The sequence below is a fragment of the Oncorhynchus kisutch genome, unplaced genomic scaffold (genome assembly GCF_002021735.2).
Source record: "Oncorhynchus kisutch isolate 150728-3 unplaced genomic scaffold, Okis_V2 Okis03b-Okis08b_hom, whole genome shotgun sequence".
Lineage (NCBI taxonomy): Eukaryota > Metazoa > Chordata > Actinopteri > Salmoniformes > Salmonidae > Oncorhynchus > Oncorhynchus kisutch.
In genome coordinates this window covers 15,947,166-15,963,996 of record NW_022261980.1, presented here as the reverse complement: position 1 = coordinate 15,963,996, position 16,831 = coordinate 15,947,166, and the positions used below count along the sequence as shown (strand labels likewise).

The window sequence follows — 16,831 nt, the reverse complement described above, 5'->3', positions numbered from 1 at the left end:
ATCTATCTATCTATCTGTTCCCCTGACACCACAGCTCTCCACTCCCATCCAGCCTAATGCGCCCTAATAGAGAGACAGCACCTTTACCAGTGGTTACAGAGTTACCTTGTTAGCTGTTGAGGAGAAGAAAAAAATAATGATGCTTATGATGTGAGAGAGTGGAACACAGCTGCTCAGTAAGAGTTAGAAAGAGCCTGATATCCACCCCTCCCTTCTCTCTCCCTCCCCCTACCTCCCTCCCTCCCTCCCTCCTGATATCAGAGTTAGTGAGGACAGTGATGTGAGAGAGTGCAACACAGCTGCTCAGTAGAGTAACCTGTTAGAAAGAGCCTGATACCCCCCTCCCTCCCTCCCTCCCTCCCTCCCTCCCTCACTCCCTCCCTCCCTCCTCTCCCTCCCTCCCTCCCTCCCTCCCTCCCTCCCATCCCTCCCTCCCCCTACCTACCTCCCTCCCTCCCATCCCTCCCTCCCCCTACCTCCCTCCCTCCCTCCTGATATAGAGTTAGTGAGGACAGTGATGTGAGAGAGTGCAACACAGCTGCTCAGTAGAGTAACCTGTTAGAAAGAGCCTGATACCCCCCTCCCCTCCCTCCCTCCTGATATCCCCCCGCCCTCTCCCCTCCCTCCCCTCCCTCCCTCCTGATATCCCCCCTCCCTCCCTCCATCCTCCCTCGTCTCTCCTCTACACGTGGTGTAATGACAACCAGAGATAGACAGTAACTATAGCAACACACGTAACTTCAACCTTGGGACTCTGCGTCTCAAACGGCACCTATTCTCTAGGGTACACTAACTTTTCACCACAGCCCTGTGCAACAGTAGTGCACTATATAGGGGAATAGGGTGTTAATGGGGATGCAGTCTTTATCTTCAATATAGCTACCTCTCAATTGCTCAGTAGCGAATCTGGAAGACGTCTATGAGAAGAGCTGCAGAGATCATTCAGGGTTGAACATCACAGATTCCAGGAAATGGGTGCAGAAATAAACCATATTGCTTAAAGGTCAGTGGAGGGTTGTCAAACTGATTTAACAGGGGAGGGGAGGGGAGGGTTGTCAAACTGATTTAACAGGAGAGCGGAGGGTTGTCAAACTGATTTAACAGGAGAGGGTTGTCAAACTGATTTAACAGGAGAGGGGAGGGTTGTCAAACTGATTTAACAGGGGAGGGGAGGGTTGTCAAACTGATTTAACAGGGGAGGGGAGGGTTGTCAAACTGATTTAACAGGGGAGGGGAGGGTTGTCAAACTGATTTAACAGGAGAGGGGAGGGTTGTCAAACTGATTTTACAGGAGAGGGGAGGGGAGGGTTGTCAAACTGATTTAACAGGGGAGGGGAGGGTTGTCAAACTGATTTAACAGGGGAGGGGAGGGTTGTCAAACTGATTTTACAGGAGAGGGGAGGGGAGGGTTGTCAAACTGATTTAACAGGGGAGGGGAGGGGAGGGTTGTCAAACTGATTTAACAGGGGAGGGGAGGGTTGTCAAACTGATTTTACAGGAGAGGGAGGGTTGTCAAACTGATTTAACAGGAGAGGGGAGGGTTGTCAAACTGATTTAACAGGACAAGGGAGGGGAGGGTTGTCAAACTGATTTAACAGGACAGGGGAGGGGAGGGTTGTCAAACTGATTTAACAGGGGAGGGGAGGGTTGTCAAACTGATTTTACAGGAGAGGGGAGGGTTGTCAAACTGATTTAACAGGAGAGGGGAGGGGAGGGGAGGGGAGGGTTGTCAAACTGATTTAACAGGACAGGGGAGGGGAGGGTTGTCAAACTGATTTAACAGGACAGGGGAGGGTTGTCAAACTGATTTTACAGGAGAGGGGAGGGGAGGGGAGGGTTGTCAAACTGATTTAACAGGGGAGGGGAGGGTTGTCAAACTGATTTAACAGGGGAGGGGAGGGTTGTCAAACTGATTTAACAGGACAGTGGAGGGTTGTCAAACTGATTTAACAGGAGAGGGGAGGGGAGGGTTGTCAAACTGATTTAACAGGACAGGAGAGGGGAGGGTTGTCAAACTGATTTAACAGGGGAGGGTTGCCAAACTGATTTAACAGGGGAGGGGAGGGTTGTCAAACTGATTTAACAGGGGAGGGGAGGGTTGTCAAACTGATTTTACAGGAGAGGGGAGGGGAGGGTTGTCAAACTGATTTAACAGGAGAGGGGAGGGTTGTCAAACTGATTTAACAGGAGAGGGGAGGGGAGGGTTGTCAAACTGATTTAACAGGACAGGGGAGGGTTGTCAAACTGATTTAACAGGAGAGGGGAGGGTTGTCAAACTGATTTAACAGGAGAGGGGAGGGGAGGGTTGTCAAACTGATTTAACAGGGGAGGGTTGCCAAACTGATTTAACAGGGGAGGGGAGGGTTGTCAACTGATTTAACAGGAGAGGGTTGTCAAACTGATTTAACAGGGGAGGGTTGTCAAACTGATTTAACAGGAGAGGGTTGTCAAACTGATTTAACAGGAGAGGGTTGTCAAACTGATTTAACAGGGGAGGGTTGTCAAACTGATTTAACAGGAGAGGGGAGGGTTGTCAAACTGATTTAACAGGGGAGGGAGGGTTGTCAAACTGATTTAACAGGACAGGGGAGGGTTGTCAAACTGATTTAACAGGGGAGGGGAGGGTTGTCAAACTGATTTAACAGGGGAGGGAAGGGTTGTCAAACTGATTTAACAGGACAGGGGAGGGTTGTCAAACTGATTTAACAGGACAGGACAGGGTTGTCAAACTGATTTAACAGGACAGGACAGCGTTGTCAAACTGATTTAACAGGGGAGGGGAGGGTTGTCAAACTGATTTAAACAGGGGAGGGTTGCCAAACTGATTTAACAGGGGAGGGGAGGGTTGTCAAACTGATTTAACAGGGGAGGGGAGGGGAGGGGAGAGTTGTCAAACTGATTAAACAGGACAGGACAGGGAGGGGAGGGTTGTCAAACTTATTTAACAGGGGAGGGGAGGGTTGTCAAACTGATTTAACAGGACAGGACAGGGTTGTCATACTTATTTAACATGACAGTGGAGGGGAGGGGAGAGTTGTCAAACTGATTTAACAGGAGAGGGTTGTCAAACTGATTTAACAGGGGAGGGTTGTCAAACTGATTTAACAGGGGAGGGTTGTCAAACTGATTTAACAGGGGAGGGTTGTCAAACTGATTTAACAGGGGAGGGTTGTCAAACTGATTTTAACAGGAGAGTGTTGTCAAACTGATTTAACAGGGGAGGGTTGTCAAACTGATTTAACAGGGGAGGGTTGTCAAACTGATTTAACAGGGGAGGGTTGTCAAACTGATTTAACAGGGGAGGGTTGTCAAACTGATTTAACAGGGGAGGGTTGTCAAACTGATTTAACAGGAGAGGGGAGGGTTGTCAAACTGATTTAACAGGGGAGGGGAGGGTTACCAAACTGATTTAACAGGGGAGGGGAGGGTTGCCAAACTGATTTAACAGGGGAGGGGAGGGTTGTCAAACTGATTTAACAGGGGAGGGGAGGGGAGGGGAGAGTTGTCAAACTGATTAAACAGGACAGGACAGGGGAGGGGAGGGTTGTCAAACTTATTTAACAGGGGAGGGGAGGGTTGTCAAACTGATTTAACAGGACAGGACAGGGTTGTCAAACTTATTTAACAGGACAGGGGAGAGTTGTCAAACTGATTTAACAGGGGAGGGGAGGGTTGTCAAACTGATTTAACAGGGGAGGGTTGTCAAACTGATTTAACAGGGGAGGGTTGTCAAACTGATTTAACAGGGGAGGGTTGTCAAACTGATTTAACAGGGAAGGGTTGTCAAACTGATTTAACAGGGGAGGGTTGTCAAACTGATTTAACAGGGGAGGGTTGTCAAACTGATTTAACAGGAGAGTGTTGTCAAACTGATTTAACAGGGGAGGGTTGTCAAACTGATTTAACAGGAGAGGGTTGTGAAACTGATTTAACAGGAGAGGGTTGTCAAACTGATTTAACAGGGGAGGGTTGTCAAACTGATTTAACAGGAGAGGGGAGGGTTGTCAAACTGATTTAACAGGGGAGGGGAGGGTTGTCAAACTGATTTAACAGGACAGGGGAGGGTTGTCAAACTGATTTAACAGGGGAGGGGAGGGTTGTCAAACTGATTTAACAGGGGAGGGAAGGGTTGTCAAACTGATTTAACAGGACAGGGGAGGGTTGTCAAACTGATTTAACAGGACAGGACAGGGTTGTCAAACTGATTTAACAGGACAGGACAGCGTTGTCAAACTGATTTAACAGGGGAGGGGAGGGTTGTCAAACTGATTTAACAGGGGAGGGTTGCCAAACTGATTTAACAGGGGAGGGGAGGGTTGTCAAACTGATTTAACAGGGGAGGGGAGGGGAGGGGAGAGTTGTCAAACTGATTAAACAGGACAGGACAGGGGAGGGGAGGGTTGTCAAACTTATTTAACAGGGGAGGGGAGGGTTGTCAAACTGATTTAACAGGACAGGACAGGGTTGTCATACTTATTTAACATGACAGTGGAGGGGAGGGGAGAGTTGTCAAACTGATTTAACAGGAGAGGGTTGTCAAACTGATTTAACAGGGGAGGGTTGTCAAACTGATTTAACAGGGGAGGGTTGTCAAACTGATTTAACAGGGGAGGGTTGTCAAACTGATTTAACAGGGGAGGGTTGTCAAACTGATTTAACAGGAGAGTGTTGTCAAACTGATTTAACAGGGGAGGGTTGTCAAACTGATTTAACAGGGGAGGGTTGTCAAACTGATTTAACAGGGGAGGGTTGTCAAACTGATTTAACAGGGGAGGGTTGTCAAACTGATTTAACAGGGGAGGGTTGTCAAACTGATTTAACAGGAGAGGGGAGGGTTGTCAAACTGATTTAACAGGGGAGGGGAGGGTTACCAAACTGATTTAACAGGGGAGGGGAGGGTTGCCAAACTGATTTAACAGGGGAGGGGAGGGTTGTCAAACTGATTTAACAGGGGAGGGGAGGGGAGGGGAGAGTTGTCAAACTGATTAAACAGGACAGGACAGGGGAGGGGAGGGTTGTCAAACTTATTTAACAGGGGAGGGGAGGGTTGTCAAACTGATTTAACAGGACAGGACAGGGTTGTCAAACTTATTTAACAGGACAGGGGAGAGTTGTCAAACTGATTTAACAGGGGAGGGGAGGGTTGTCAAACTGATTTAACAGGGGAGGGTTGGTCAAACTGATTTAACAGGGGAGGGTTGTCAAACTGATTTAACAGGGGAGGGTTGTCAAACTGATTTAACAGGGAAGGGTTGTCAAACTGATTTAACAGGGGAGGGTTGTCAAACTGATTTAACAGGGGAGGGTTGTCAACTGATTTAACAGGAGAGTGTTGTCAAACTGATTTAACAGGGGAGGGTTGTCAAACTGATTTAACAGGGGAGGGTTGTCAAACTGATTTAACAGGGGAGGTTGTCAACTGATTTAACAGGGGAGGGTTGTCAAACTGATTTAACAGGGGAGGGTTGTCAAACTGATTTTTTTAACAGGAGAGGGGAGGGTTTTCAAACTGATTTAACAGGGGAGGGGAGGGTTACCAAACTGATTTAACAGGGGAGGGGAGGGTTGCCAAACTGATTTAACAGGGGAGGGGAGGGTTGTCAAACTGATTAACAGGGGAGGGGAGGGTTGTCAAACTGATTTAACAGGAGAGGGTTGTCAAACTGATTTAACAGGAGAGGGGAGGGTTGTCAAACTGATTTAACAGGGGAGGGGAGGGTTGTCAACTGATTTAACAGGAGAGGGGAGGAGGGTTGTCAACTGATTTTACAGGAGAGGGGAGGGGAGGGTTGTCAAACTGATTTAACAGGGGAGGGAGGGTTGTCAAACTGATTTAACAGGGGAGGGGAGGGTTGTCAAACTGATTTACAGGAGAGGGGAGGGGAGGGTTGTCAAACTGATTTAACAGGGGAGGGGAGGGGAGGGTTGTCAAACTGATTTAACAGGGGAGGGGAGGGTTGTCAAACTGATTTAACAGGGGAGGGGAGGGTTGTCAAACTGATTTAACAGGGGAGGGGAGGGTTGTCAAACTGATTTTACAGGAGAGGGGAGGGTTGTCAAACTGATTTAACAGGAGAGGGGAGGGTTGTCAAACTGATTTAACAGGACAGGGGAGGGGAGGGTTGTCAAACTGATTTTACAGGACAGGGGAGGGGAGGGTTGTCAAACTGATTTAACAGGGGAGGGGAGGGTTTGTCAAACTGATTTTACAGGAGAGGGGAGGGTTGTCAAACTGATTTAACAGGAGAGGGGAGGGGAGGGGAGGGGAGGGTTGTCAAACTGATTTAACAGGACAGGGGAGGGGAGGGTTGTCAAACTGATTTAACAGGACAGGGGAGGGTTGTCAAACTGATTTTACAGGAGAGGGGAGGGGAGGTTGTCAAACTGATTTAACAGGGGAGGGGAGGGTTGTCAAACTGATTTAACAGGGGAGGGGAGGGTTGTCAACTGATTTAACAGGACAGTGGAGGGTTGTCAAACTGATTTAACAGGAGAGGGGAGGGGAGGGTTGTCAAACTGATTTAACAGGACAGGAGAGGGGGAGGGTTGTCAAACTGATTTAACAGGGGAGGGTTGCCAAACTGATTTAACAGGGGAGGGGAGGGTTGTCAAACTGATTTAACAGGGGAGGGGAGGGTTGTCAAACTGATTTTACAGGAGAGGGGAGGGGAGGGGTTGTCAAACTGATTTAACAGGAGAGGGGAGGGTTGTCAAACTGATTTTAACAGGAGAGGGGAGGGGAGGGTTGTCAAACTGATTTAACAGGACAGGGGAGGGTTGTCAAACTGATTTAACAGGAGAGGGGAGGGTTGTCAAACTGATTTAACAGGAGAGGGGAGGGGAGGGTTGTCAAACTGATTTAACAGGGGAGGGTTGCCAAACTGATTTAACAGGGGAGGGGAGGGTTGTCAAACTGATTTAACAGGAGAGGGTTGTCAAACTGATTTAACAGGGGAGGGTTGTCAAACTGATTTAACAGGAGAGGGTTGTCAAACTGATTTAACAGGAGAGGGTTGTCAAACTGATTTAACAGGGGAGGGTTGTCAAACTGATTTAACAGGGGAGGGGAGGGTTGTCAAACTGATTTAACAGGGGAGGGGAGGGTTGTCAAACTGATTTTACAGGAGAGGGGAGGGGAGGGTTGTCAAACTGATTTAACAGGAGAGGGGAGGGTTGTCAAACTGATTTAACAGGAGAGGGGAGGGGAGGGTTGTCAAACTGATTTAACAGGACAGGGGAGGGTTGTCAAACTGATTTAACAGGAGAGGGGAGGGTTGTCAAACTGATTTAACAGGAGAGGGGAGGGGAGGGTTGTCAAACTGATTTAAACAGGGGAGGGTTGCCAAACTGATTTAACAGGGGAGGGGAGGGTTGTCAAACTGATTTAACAGGAGAGGGTTGTCAAACTGATTTAACAGGGGAGGGTTGTCAAACTGATTTAACAGGAGAGGGTTGTCAAACTGATTTAACAGGAGAGGGTTGTCAAAACTGATTTAACAGGGGAGGGTTGTCAAACTGATTTAACAGGAGAGGGGAGGGTTGTCAAACTGATTTAACAGGGGAGGGGAGGGTTGTCAAACTGATTTAACAGGACAGGGGAGGGTTGTCAAACTGATTTAACAGGGGAGGGGAGGGTTGTCAAACTGATTTAACAGGGGAGGGAAGGGTTGTCAAACTGATTTAACAGGACAGGGGAGGGTTGTCAAACTGATTTAACAGGACAGGACAGGGTTGTCAAACTGATTTAACAGGACAGGACAGCGTTGTCAAACTGATTTAACAGGGGAGGGGAGGGTTGTCAAACTGATTTAACAGGGGAGGGTTGCCAAACTGATTTAACAGGGGAGGGGAGGGTTGTCAAACTGATTTAACAGGGGAGGGGAGGGGAGGGGAGAGTTGTCAAACTGATTAAACAGGACAGGACAGGGGAGGGGAGGGTTGTCAAACTTATTTAACAGGGGAGGGGAGGGTTGTCAAACTGATTTAACAGGACAGGACAGGGTTGTCATACTTATTTAACATGACAGTGGAGGGGAGGGGAGAGTTGTCAAACTGATTTAACAGGAGAGGGTTGTCAAACTGATTTAACAGGGGAGGGTTGTCAAACTGATTTAACAGGGGAGGGTTGTCAAACTGATTTAACAGGGGAGGGTTGTCAAACTGATTTAACAGGGGAGGGTTGTCAAACTGATTTAACAGGAGAGTGTTGTCAAACTGATTTAACAGGGAGGGTTGTCAAACTGATTTAACAGGGGAGGGTTGTCAAACTGATTTAACAGGGGAGGGTTGTCAAACTGATTTAAACAGGGGAGGGTTGTCAAACTGATTTAACAGGGGAGGGTTGTCAAACTGATTAACAGGAGAGGGGAGGGTTGTCAAACTGATTTAACAGGGGAGGGGAGGGTTACCAAACTGATTTAACAGGGGAGGGAGGGTTGCCAAACTGATTTAACAGGGGAGGGGAGGGTTGTCAAACTGATTTAACAGGGGAGGGCGAGGGAGGGGAGAGTTGTCAAACTGATTTAAACAGGACAGGACAGGGGAGGGGAGGGGTGGTCAAACTTATTTAACAGGGGGGGGAGGGTTGTCAAACTGATTTAACAGGGACAGGACAGGGTTGTCAAACTTATTTAACAGGACAGGGGAGAGTTGTCAAACTGATTTAACAGGGGAGGGGAGGGTTGTCAAACTGATTTAACAGGGGAGGGTTGTCAAACTGATTTAACAGGGGAGGGTTGTCAAACTGATTTTAACTAGGGGAGGGTTTGTCAAACTGATTTAACAGGGAAGGTTTGTCAAACTGATTTAACAGGGGAGGTTGTCAAACTGATTTAACAGGGGAGGGTTGTCAAACTGATTTAACAGGAGGAGTGTTGTCAAACTGATTTAACAGGGAGGGTTGTCAAACTGATTTAACAGGGAGGGTTGTCAAACTGATTTAACAGGGGAGGGTTGTCAACTGATTTAACAGGGGAGGGTTGTCAAAACTGATTTAACAGGAGAGGGGAGGGTTTTCAAATGATTTAACAGGGGAGGGGAGGGTTACCAAACTGATTTAACAGGGGAGGGGAGGGTTGCCAAACTGATTTAACAGGGGAGGGAGGGTTGTTCAAACTGATTTAACAGGGGAGGGGAGGGGAGGGAGAGTTGTCAAACTGATTAAACAGGACAGGACAGGGGAGGGAGGGTTGTCAAAACTTATTTAACAGGGGAGGGGAGGGTTGTCAAACTGATTTAACAGGACAGGACAGGGTTGTCAAACGTATTTAACAGGACAGGGGAGGGGTAGGGAGAGTTGTCAAACTGATTTAACAGGGGAGGGGAGGGTTGTCAAAACTGATTTAAACAGGGAGGGTTGTCAAACTGATTTAACAGGGAGGGTTGTCAAACTGATTTAACAGGGGAGAGTTGTCAAACTGAGTTAACAGGAGAGGGGAGGGTTGTCAAACTGATTTAACAGGAGAGGGTTGTCAAACTGATTTAACAGGAGAGGGTTGTCAAACTGATTTAACAGGGGAGGGTTGTCAAACTGATTTAACAGGAGAGGGTTGTCAAACTGATTTAACAGGGGAGGGTTGTCAAACTGATTTAACAGGGGAGGGTTGTCAAACTGATTTAACAGGAGAGGGGAGGGGAGGGTTGTCAAACTGATTATATATTAAACATTGTAAACTTTCATGTTGTAAAGAGATTCAGTTTAGCATTAACAGGACAGTGTCACATCAAACTCAGTCAGTTATATGATGTGATCAATAGGACAGTAACACATCAACTCAGTCAGTTATATGATGTGATCAATAGGACAGTAACACATCAACTCAGTCAGTTATATGATGTGATCAATAGGACAGTATCACATCAACTCAGTCAGTTATATGATGTGATCAACAGGACAGTAACACATCAACTCAGTCAGTTATATGATGTGATCAATAGGACAGTAACACATCAACTCAGTCAGTTATATGATGTGATCAATAGGACAGTAACACATCAACTCAGTCAGTTATATGATGTGATCAATAGGACAGTATCACATCAACTCAGTCAGTTATATGATGTGATCAATAGGACAGTAACACATCAACTCAGTCAGTTATATGATGTGATCAATAGGACAGTATCACATCAACTCAGTCAGTTATATGATTTGATCTTCAGAGTAAAAGATTTAGAGAAACTGTTTGAAGTGTCGTGGGTCTTTAGTCAGTGTTGTTTGCAGTGTTGTGGTCTGTAGTCAGTGTTGTTTGCAGTGTCGTGGTCTGTAGTCAGTGTTGTTTGAAGTGTCCTGGTCTGTAGACAGTGTTGTTTGCAGTGTCGTGGTCTGTAGTCAGTGTTGTTTGAAGTGTCCTGGTCTGTAGTCAGTGTTGTTTGATGTGTCGTGGTCTGTAGTCAGTGTTGTTTGATGTGTCGTGGTCTGTAGTCAGTGTTGTTTGATGTGTCGTGGTCTGTAGTCAGTGTTGTTTGAAGTGTTGTGGTCTGTAGTCAGTGTTTGCAGTGTCGTGGTCTGTAGTCAGTGTTGTTTGCAGTGTCCTGGTCTGTAGTCAGTGTTGTTTGAAGTGTTGTGGTCTGTAGTCAGTGTTGTTTGCAGTGCCGTGGTCTGTAGTCAGTGTTGTTTGAAGTGTCCTGGTCTGTAGTCAGTGTTGTTTGCAGTGTCGTGGTCTGTAGTCAGTGTTGTTTGAAGTGTCCTGGTCTGTAGTCAGTGTTGTTTGATGTGTCGTGGTCTGTAGTCAGTGTTGTTTGATGTGTCGTGGTCTGTAGTCAGTGTTGTTTGAAGTGTTGTGGTCTGTAGTCAGTGTTTGCAGTGTCGTGGTCTGTAGTCAGTGTTGTTTGCAGTGTCCTGGTCTGTAGTCAGTGTTGTTTGAAGTGTTGTGGTCTGTAGTCAGTGTTCTTTGCAGTGTCCTGGTCTGTAGTCATGTTTGTTTGAAGTGTCATGGTCTGTAGTCAGTGTTTTTGAAGTGTCATGGTCTGTAGTCAGTGTTTTTTGAAGTGTCCTGGTCTGTAGTCAGTGTTGTTTGAAGGGTCATGGTCTGTAGTCAGTGTTGTTTGATGTGTCGTGGTCTGTAGTCCGTGTTTGATGTGTCGTGGTCTGTAGTCAGTGTTTGAAGTGTCCTGGTCTGTAGTCAGTGTTGTTTGAAGGGTCATGGTCTGTAGTCAGTGTTGTTTGCAGTGTCCTGGTCTGTAGTCAGTGTTGTTTGAAGTGTTGTGGTCTGTAGTCAGTGTTGTTTGCAGTGTCCTGGTCTGTAGTCAGTGTTGTTTGATGTGTCCTGGTCTGTAGTCAGTGTTTGAAGTGTCCTGGTCTGTAGTCAGTGTTGTTTGAAGGGTCATGGTCTGTAGTCAGTGTTTTTTGATGTGTTGTGGTCTGTACTCAGTGTTGGTCTGTATTCAGTGTTGTTTGAAGTGTTGTTTGAAGTGCTGTGGTCTGTAGTCAGTGTTGTTTGAAGTGCTGTGGTCTGTAGTCAGTGTTCTTTGCAGTGCCGTGGTCTGTAGTCAGTGTTGTTTTGATGGACCTGTAGCTGCTCCTACAATGCTGAGTAGCTGAATTACCTTTTGCTGAACCGCCCACCAACCCCCAGACAGCCAGGAGAAACACAAAGGCCCAGACAGACACTTGACTGTTCAGACACACACACACACACACACAGATTGTTCTCTACCAGGGAGTCTTTCAGGCAGGAAGCTGATGCCAGAACTCCATTGACGTCTTCCCGAGAGTGAGAGAGAGTGAGAGAGAGTGAGAGAGAGTGAGAGAGAGTGAGAGAGAGAGAGAGAGAGAGAGAGAGAGAGAGAGAGAGAGAGAGAGAGAGAGAGAGAGAGAGAGAGAGAGAGAGAGAGAGAGAGAGAGTGAGAGAGTGAGAGAGTGAGAGAGTGAGAGAGAGAGAGAGAGAGAGAGAGAGAGAGGACTCCTGTCTTTGTGTGGAATCATCAGCAGATTGTGTTTTTTAAAAGCATCGTCCCTGAAATAGAATCTCATATAAACGTTATCATCAAAAATATGATTGACTGTTTCGGATCATCGTTCAGTGTTCTTCCTGAATCGCTCGGTTCTTTGTCAAGTGGGTCTTTGTGTAACACCGCAGACTGATCACGTTAATCAATGCCTTCAATTATTCAGTCTGCCATCTGATAGGACACCAATTCAGACAACAAACGATGTGTGGCGTCTCTAACAATGTGTAGAGGGTTGACGTGTAGGGGTCTCTAATGACATGTAGTTCTTTGTGTCCACGACGTTGTAGTTCTTTGTGTCAACAGTGTTGTTGTTCTTTGTGTCAGCAGTGTTGTAGTTTTTTGTGTCTGCAGTGTTGTAGTTTTTTGTGTCAGCAGTGTTGTAGTTTTTTGTGTCAGCGGGGTTGTAGTTCTTTGTGTCAGCAGTGTTGTAGTTCTTTGTGTCAGCAGGGTTGTAGTTCTTTGTATCAGCAGGGTTGTAGTTCTTTGTGTCAGCAGTGTTGTAGTTCTTTGTGTCAGCAGGGTTGTAGTTCATTGTGTCAGCAGGGTTGTAGTTCTTTGTGTCAGCAGGGTTGTAGTTCTTTGTGTCAGCAGGGTTGTAGTTCTTTGTGTCAGCAGGGTTGTAGTTCTTTGTGTCAGCAGGGTTGTAGTTCTTTGTGCTGCTTAGTGCCAGAGGAAGATCACCAGTCAATTAGCCCGGCAGTAGCAGCGTTGCCCAGGACTAGCAGTAAATCGCATAGTTAGCTTTGTTCTGTTTAATACAGAGTGAACCTGTGAAGTAGACTGAACCCACCTCTAACCCTGCTCTAACGTGTGTCTATGGAGGGAATGGATGGGCGCTGGAAGAGTGCGAGGGCAGAATTGAGAATTGTCGCTGGTACTACCAGTTACCCTGACTACAGTGAGTACTGTAGAGTCAACATATTGTAGTGACCTTAACTTAACACCTAACGACCTTGTAAAGAGGTTTGGACCTCTTGGTGTAATGGTTGAGGTGTTGGCTGGACCTGGGTTGGCGTCCCGGTCAAAGCTACCCCTGGACCTGGGTTGGCGTCCCGGTCAAAGCTACCCTTGGACCCGGGTTCGTGTCCCGGTCAAGGCTACTCCTGGACATGGGTTCGCGTCCCGGTCAAGGCTACCCCTGGACCTGGGTTCGTGTCCCGGTCAAAGCTACCCCTGGACCTGGGTTCGTGTCCCGGTCAAAGCTACCCCTGAACCTGGATTCGCGTCCCGGTCAAGGCTACTCCTGGAATACACTACTAGCAATACTTAGCAATATTAGCAATATTAGCAATACACTCAGTTGATAAGGGTTCTTCAGCTGTCCCACATAGGAGAACCCAAAAGAGTTCTACCTGGACACCAAAAAAGGTTCTCCTATGTGGGACAGCTGAAGAACCCTTATCAAACTGAGTGTATTGCTAATATTGCTAATATTGCTAAGTATTGCTAATATCAGATGTGTAGGATTATGATTTGGTTGAAAGCCTCTGGCCCCTAGGCATTACATACACACTGTTCATATTGAAGTGAATCTGAGGGGCTCTTTAGAAATTAAACAATTACATTTCACCAGCAAAACTTCCCAGGCTGAGACATCGAGCCATTGAAGCAGACATATCCTTGACAGATACAGAGCTCTCATACGGTACCTTCTCAATGATGAATTGGGGAGGTTGTGAGGTAGCTTTTCTATTGTTCAATGAGGCACATTGTTGCCAGTTCTCTCTCCTGATCAGACTCTCTCGAATATCAGATACTGTGAGTCTCCTGCTGACGTGGGACTCTGTAATCAGTCACAGCTTGTAGTTAACCTCTCGTATTACTTCTAACGTCTGGGAAAACAGTCTTCATCGGAGCACATTAATAAACATCCATCTCCTCCTCCCTCCCCCTCCTCTCCCACCTCCTCCCTCCCCTCCCCCTCCCCCTCCCCCTCTCCCTCCTCCTCCTCTCCTCTCCTCCTCCTCCCCTCCCCTCTCCTCCTCCCCCCTCTCCCCTCTCCTCCTCTCCTCCCCCTCCCTCTCTCCCCTCTCCTCTCCTCCTCCTCCCTCTCTCCCCTCTCCTCCCACCTCCTCCTCCCTCTCTCCCCTCTCCTCCCACCTCCTCCTTCCTCCCTCCTCCCCTTCCCCCTCTCCTCCTCCTCATCCCCCTCTCCCCTCTCCTCCTCCCTCCCACCTCCTCCTCCCTCCCCCCCCCCTCCCCCCCTCCCCCTCTCCTCCTCCTCCTCCAGACAGCCCAGACGGTCCTCCTGGTGGTCGCAGCCTTCCTGACCTGTTGGATGCCTCATCACATCATCGCCATGTGGGTGGAGTTTGGAGTGTTCCCGCTCAACGACGCCTCCTTCGCGTTACGGATCATCTCCCACTGCCTGGCGTACGGGAACTCCTGCATCAACCCCATCCTGTACGCCTTTCTGTCAGAGAACTTCCGGAAGGCCTGTCGCCAGGTGTTCACCTGTCGGTTCCTCTACCCTCCACCCCCACAGGAGAAGGTGGTGCGCATCCGAATGGAGAACTTCTCAACTACACACTCTATTACCACTAATATCTGACACCACACATTCTATTACCACTAATATCTGACACCACACATTCTATTACCACTAATATCTGACACCACACACTCTATTACCACTAATATCTGACACCACACATTCTATTACCACTAATATCTGACACCACACATTCTATTACCACTAATATCTGTCACCACACATTCTATTACCACTAATATCTGACACCACACATTCTATTACCACTCATATCTGACACCACACACTCGATTACCACTCTAATCTGACACCACACATTCTACTACCACTAATATCTGACTCCACACATTCTATTACCACTAATATCTGACTCCACACATTCTATTACCACTAATAACTGACACCACACCACACACTCTATTACCACTAATATCTGACACCACACACTCTATTACAACTCAAATCTGACACCACACATTCTATTACCACTAACATCTGACACCACACATTCTATTCCCACTAACATCTGACACCACACATTCTATTCCCACTAATATCTGACACCACACCACACACTCTATTACCACTCATATCTGACACCACACTCTCTATTACCACTAAATCTGACACCACACCACACACTCTATTACCACTAATATCTGACACCACACATTCTATTACCACTAAAATCTGACACCATTCACTCTAGTACCACTAATATCTGACACCATGCACTCTATTACCACTAATATCTGACACCACGCACTCTATTACCACGATATCTGACACCACACTCTCTATTACCACTAAATCTGACACCACACCACACACTATTACCACTAATATCTGACACCACACATTCTATTACCACTCAAATCTGACACCATGCACTCTATTACCACTAATATCTGACAACATGCACTCTATTACCACTAATATCTGACACCACGCACTCTATTACCACTCATATCTGACACCACACATTCTATTACCACTAAAATCTGACACCACACACTCTATTACCACTCAAATCTGACACCACACATTCTATTACCACTAACATCTAACACCACACATTCTATTCCCACTAATATCTGACACCACACCACACACTCTATTACCACTAATATCTGACACCACACTCTCTATTACCACTAAATCTGACACCACACCACACACTCTATTACCACTCATATCTGACACCACACATTCTATTACCACTCAAATCTGACACCATGCACTCTATTACCACTAATATCTGACACCACGCACTCTATTACCACGAATATCTGACACCACTCCACACACCCTATTACCATTATATCTGACACCACACACTCTATTACCTCTAATATCTGCCACCACACATTATATTACCACTCAAATCTGACACCACACATTATATTACCACTAACATCTGACACCACACCACAAAACTGGGACAAGACTGGGACTGGAAGAAGACTGGGACAAGACTGGGGCTGGAACAAGACTGGGACTGGGACAAGACTGGGACAAGACTGGGATAAGACTAGGGCTGGGCCAAGACTGGGACTGGGACTGGGACAAGACTGGGGCTGGGCCAAGACTGGGACTGGAACAAGACTGGGACAAGACTGGGGCTGGGCCAAGACTGGGACAAGACTGGGACTGGGACAAGACTGAGACAAGACTGATACTGGGACAAGACTGGGACAAGACTGGGGCTGGGCCAAGACTGGGACTGGGAAAAAACTGGGACTGGGACAAGACTGGGACTGGGACAAGACTGGGGCTGGAACAAGACTGGGACAAGACTGGGACTGGGACTGGGACACGACTGGGACAAGACTGGGACTGGGACAAGACTGGGACTGGGACAGGACTGGGACAAGACTGGGACTGGGACAAGACTGGGACAAGACTGGGACTGGGACAAGACTGGGACTGGGACAAGACTGGGACTGGGACAAGACTGGGACTGGGACAGGACTGGGACTGGGACACGACTGGGACAAGACTGGGACTGGGACAAGACTCGGACTGGGCCAAGACTGGAACAAGACTGGGACAAGACCGGGACTGGGACAAGACCGGGACTAGGACAAGACTGGGACAAGACTGGGACTGGGACAAGACTTGGACTGGGACAAGACTGGGACAAGACTGGGACTAGGACAAGACTGGGACTGAGGGTGTGACTGGGACTGGGGGTGTGACTGGGACTGGGACAAGACTGGGACTGGGGGTGTGACTGGGACTGGGGGTGTGACTGGGACTGGGGGTGTGACTGGAACTGGGACAAGACTGGGACCTGGACAAGACTGGGACCTGGACAAGACTGGGACTGGGACAAGACTGGGACCTGGACAAGACTGGGACTGGGACACGACTGGGACTGGGACAAGA

At 47.6% G+C, this 16,831-nt stretch overlaps 1 protein-coding gene across 1 annotated transcript in view; it reads left to right on the top strand.

Annotated features, from left to right (window-relative positions):
* The window catches only part of LOC109887387 (galanin receptor type 1), a 41,495-nt gene extending 25,247 nt beyond the window's left edge, over window positions 1-16,248 (top strand). Inside the window, exon 3 of the mRNA XM_031812974.1 lies at window positions 14,183-16,248. Coding sequence (XP_031668834.1) covers window positions 14,183-14,503 — 321 coding nt within the window. The 3' untranslated portion in view covers window positions 14,504-16,248. The remainder of the gene's footprint in view (window positions 1-14,182) is intronic.
* The last annotated feature ends 583 nt before the right edge of the window (window positions 16,249-16,831 follow it).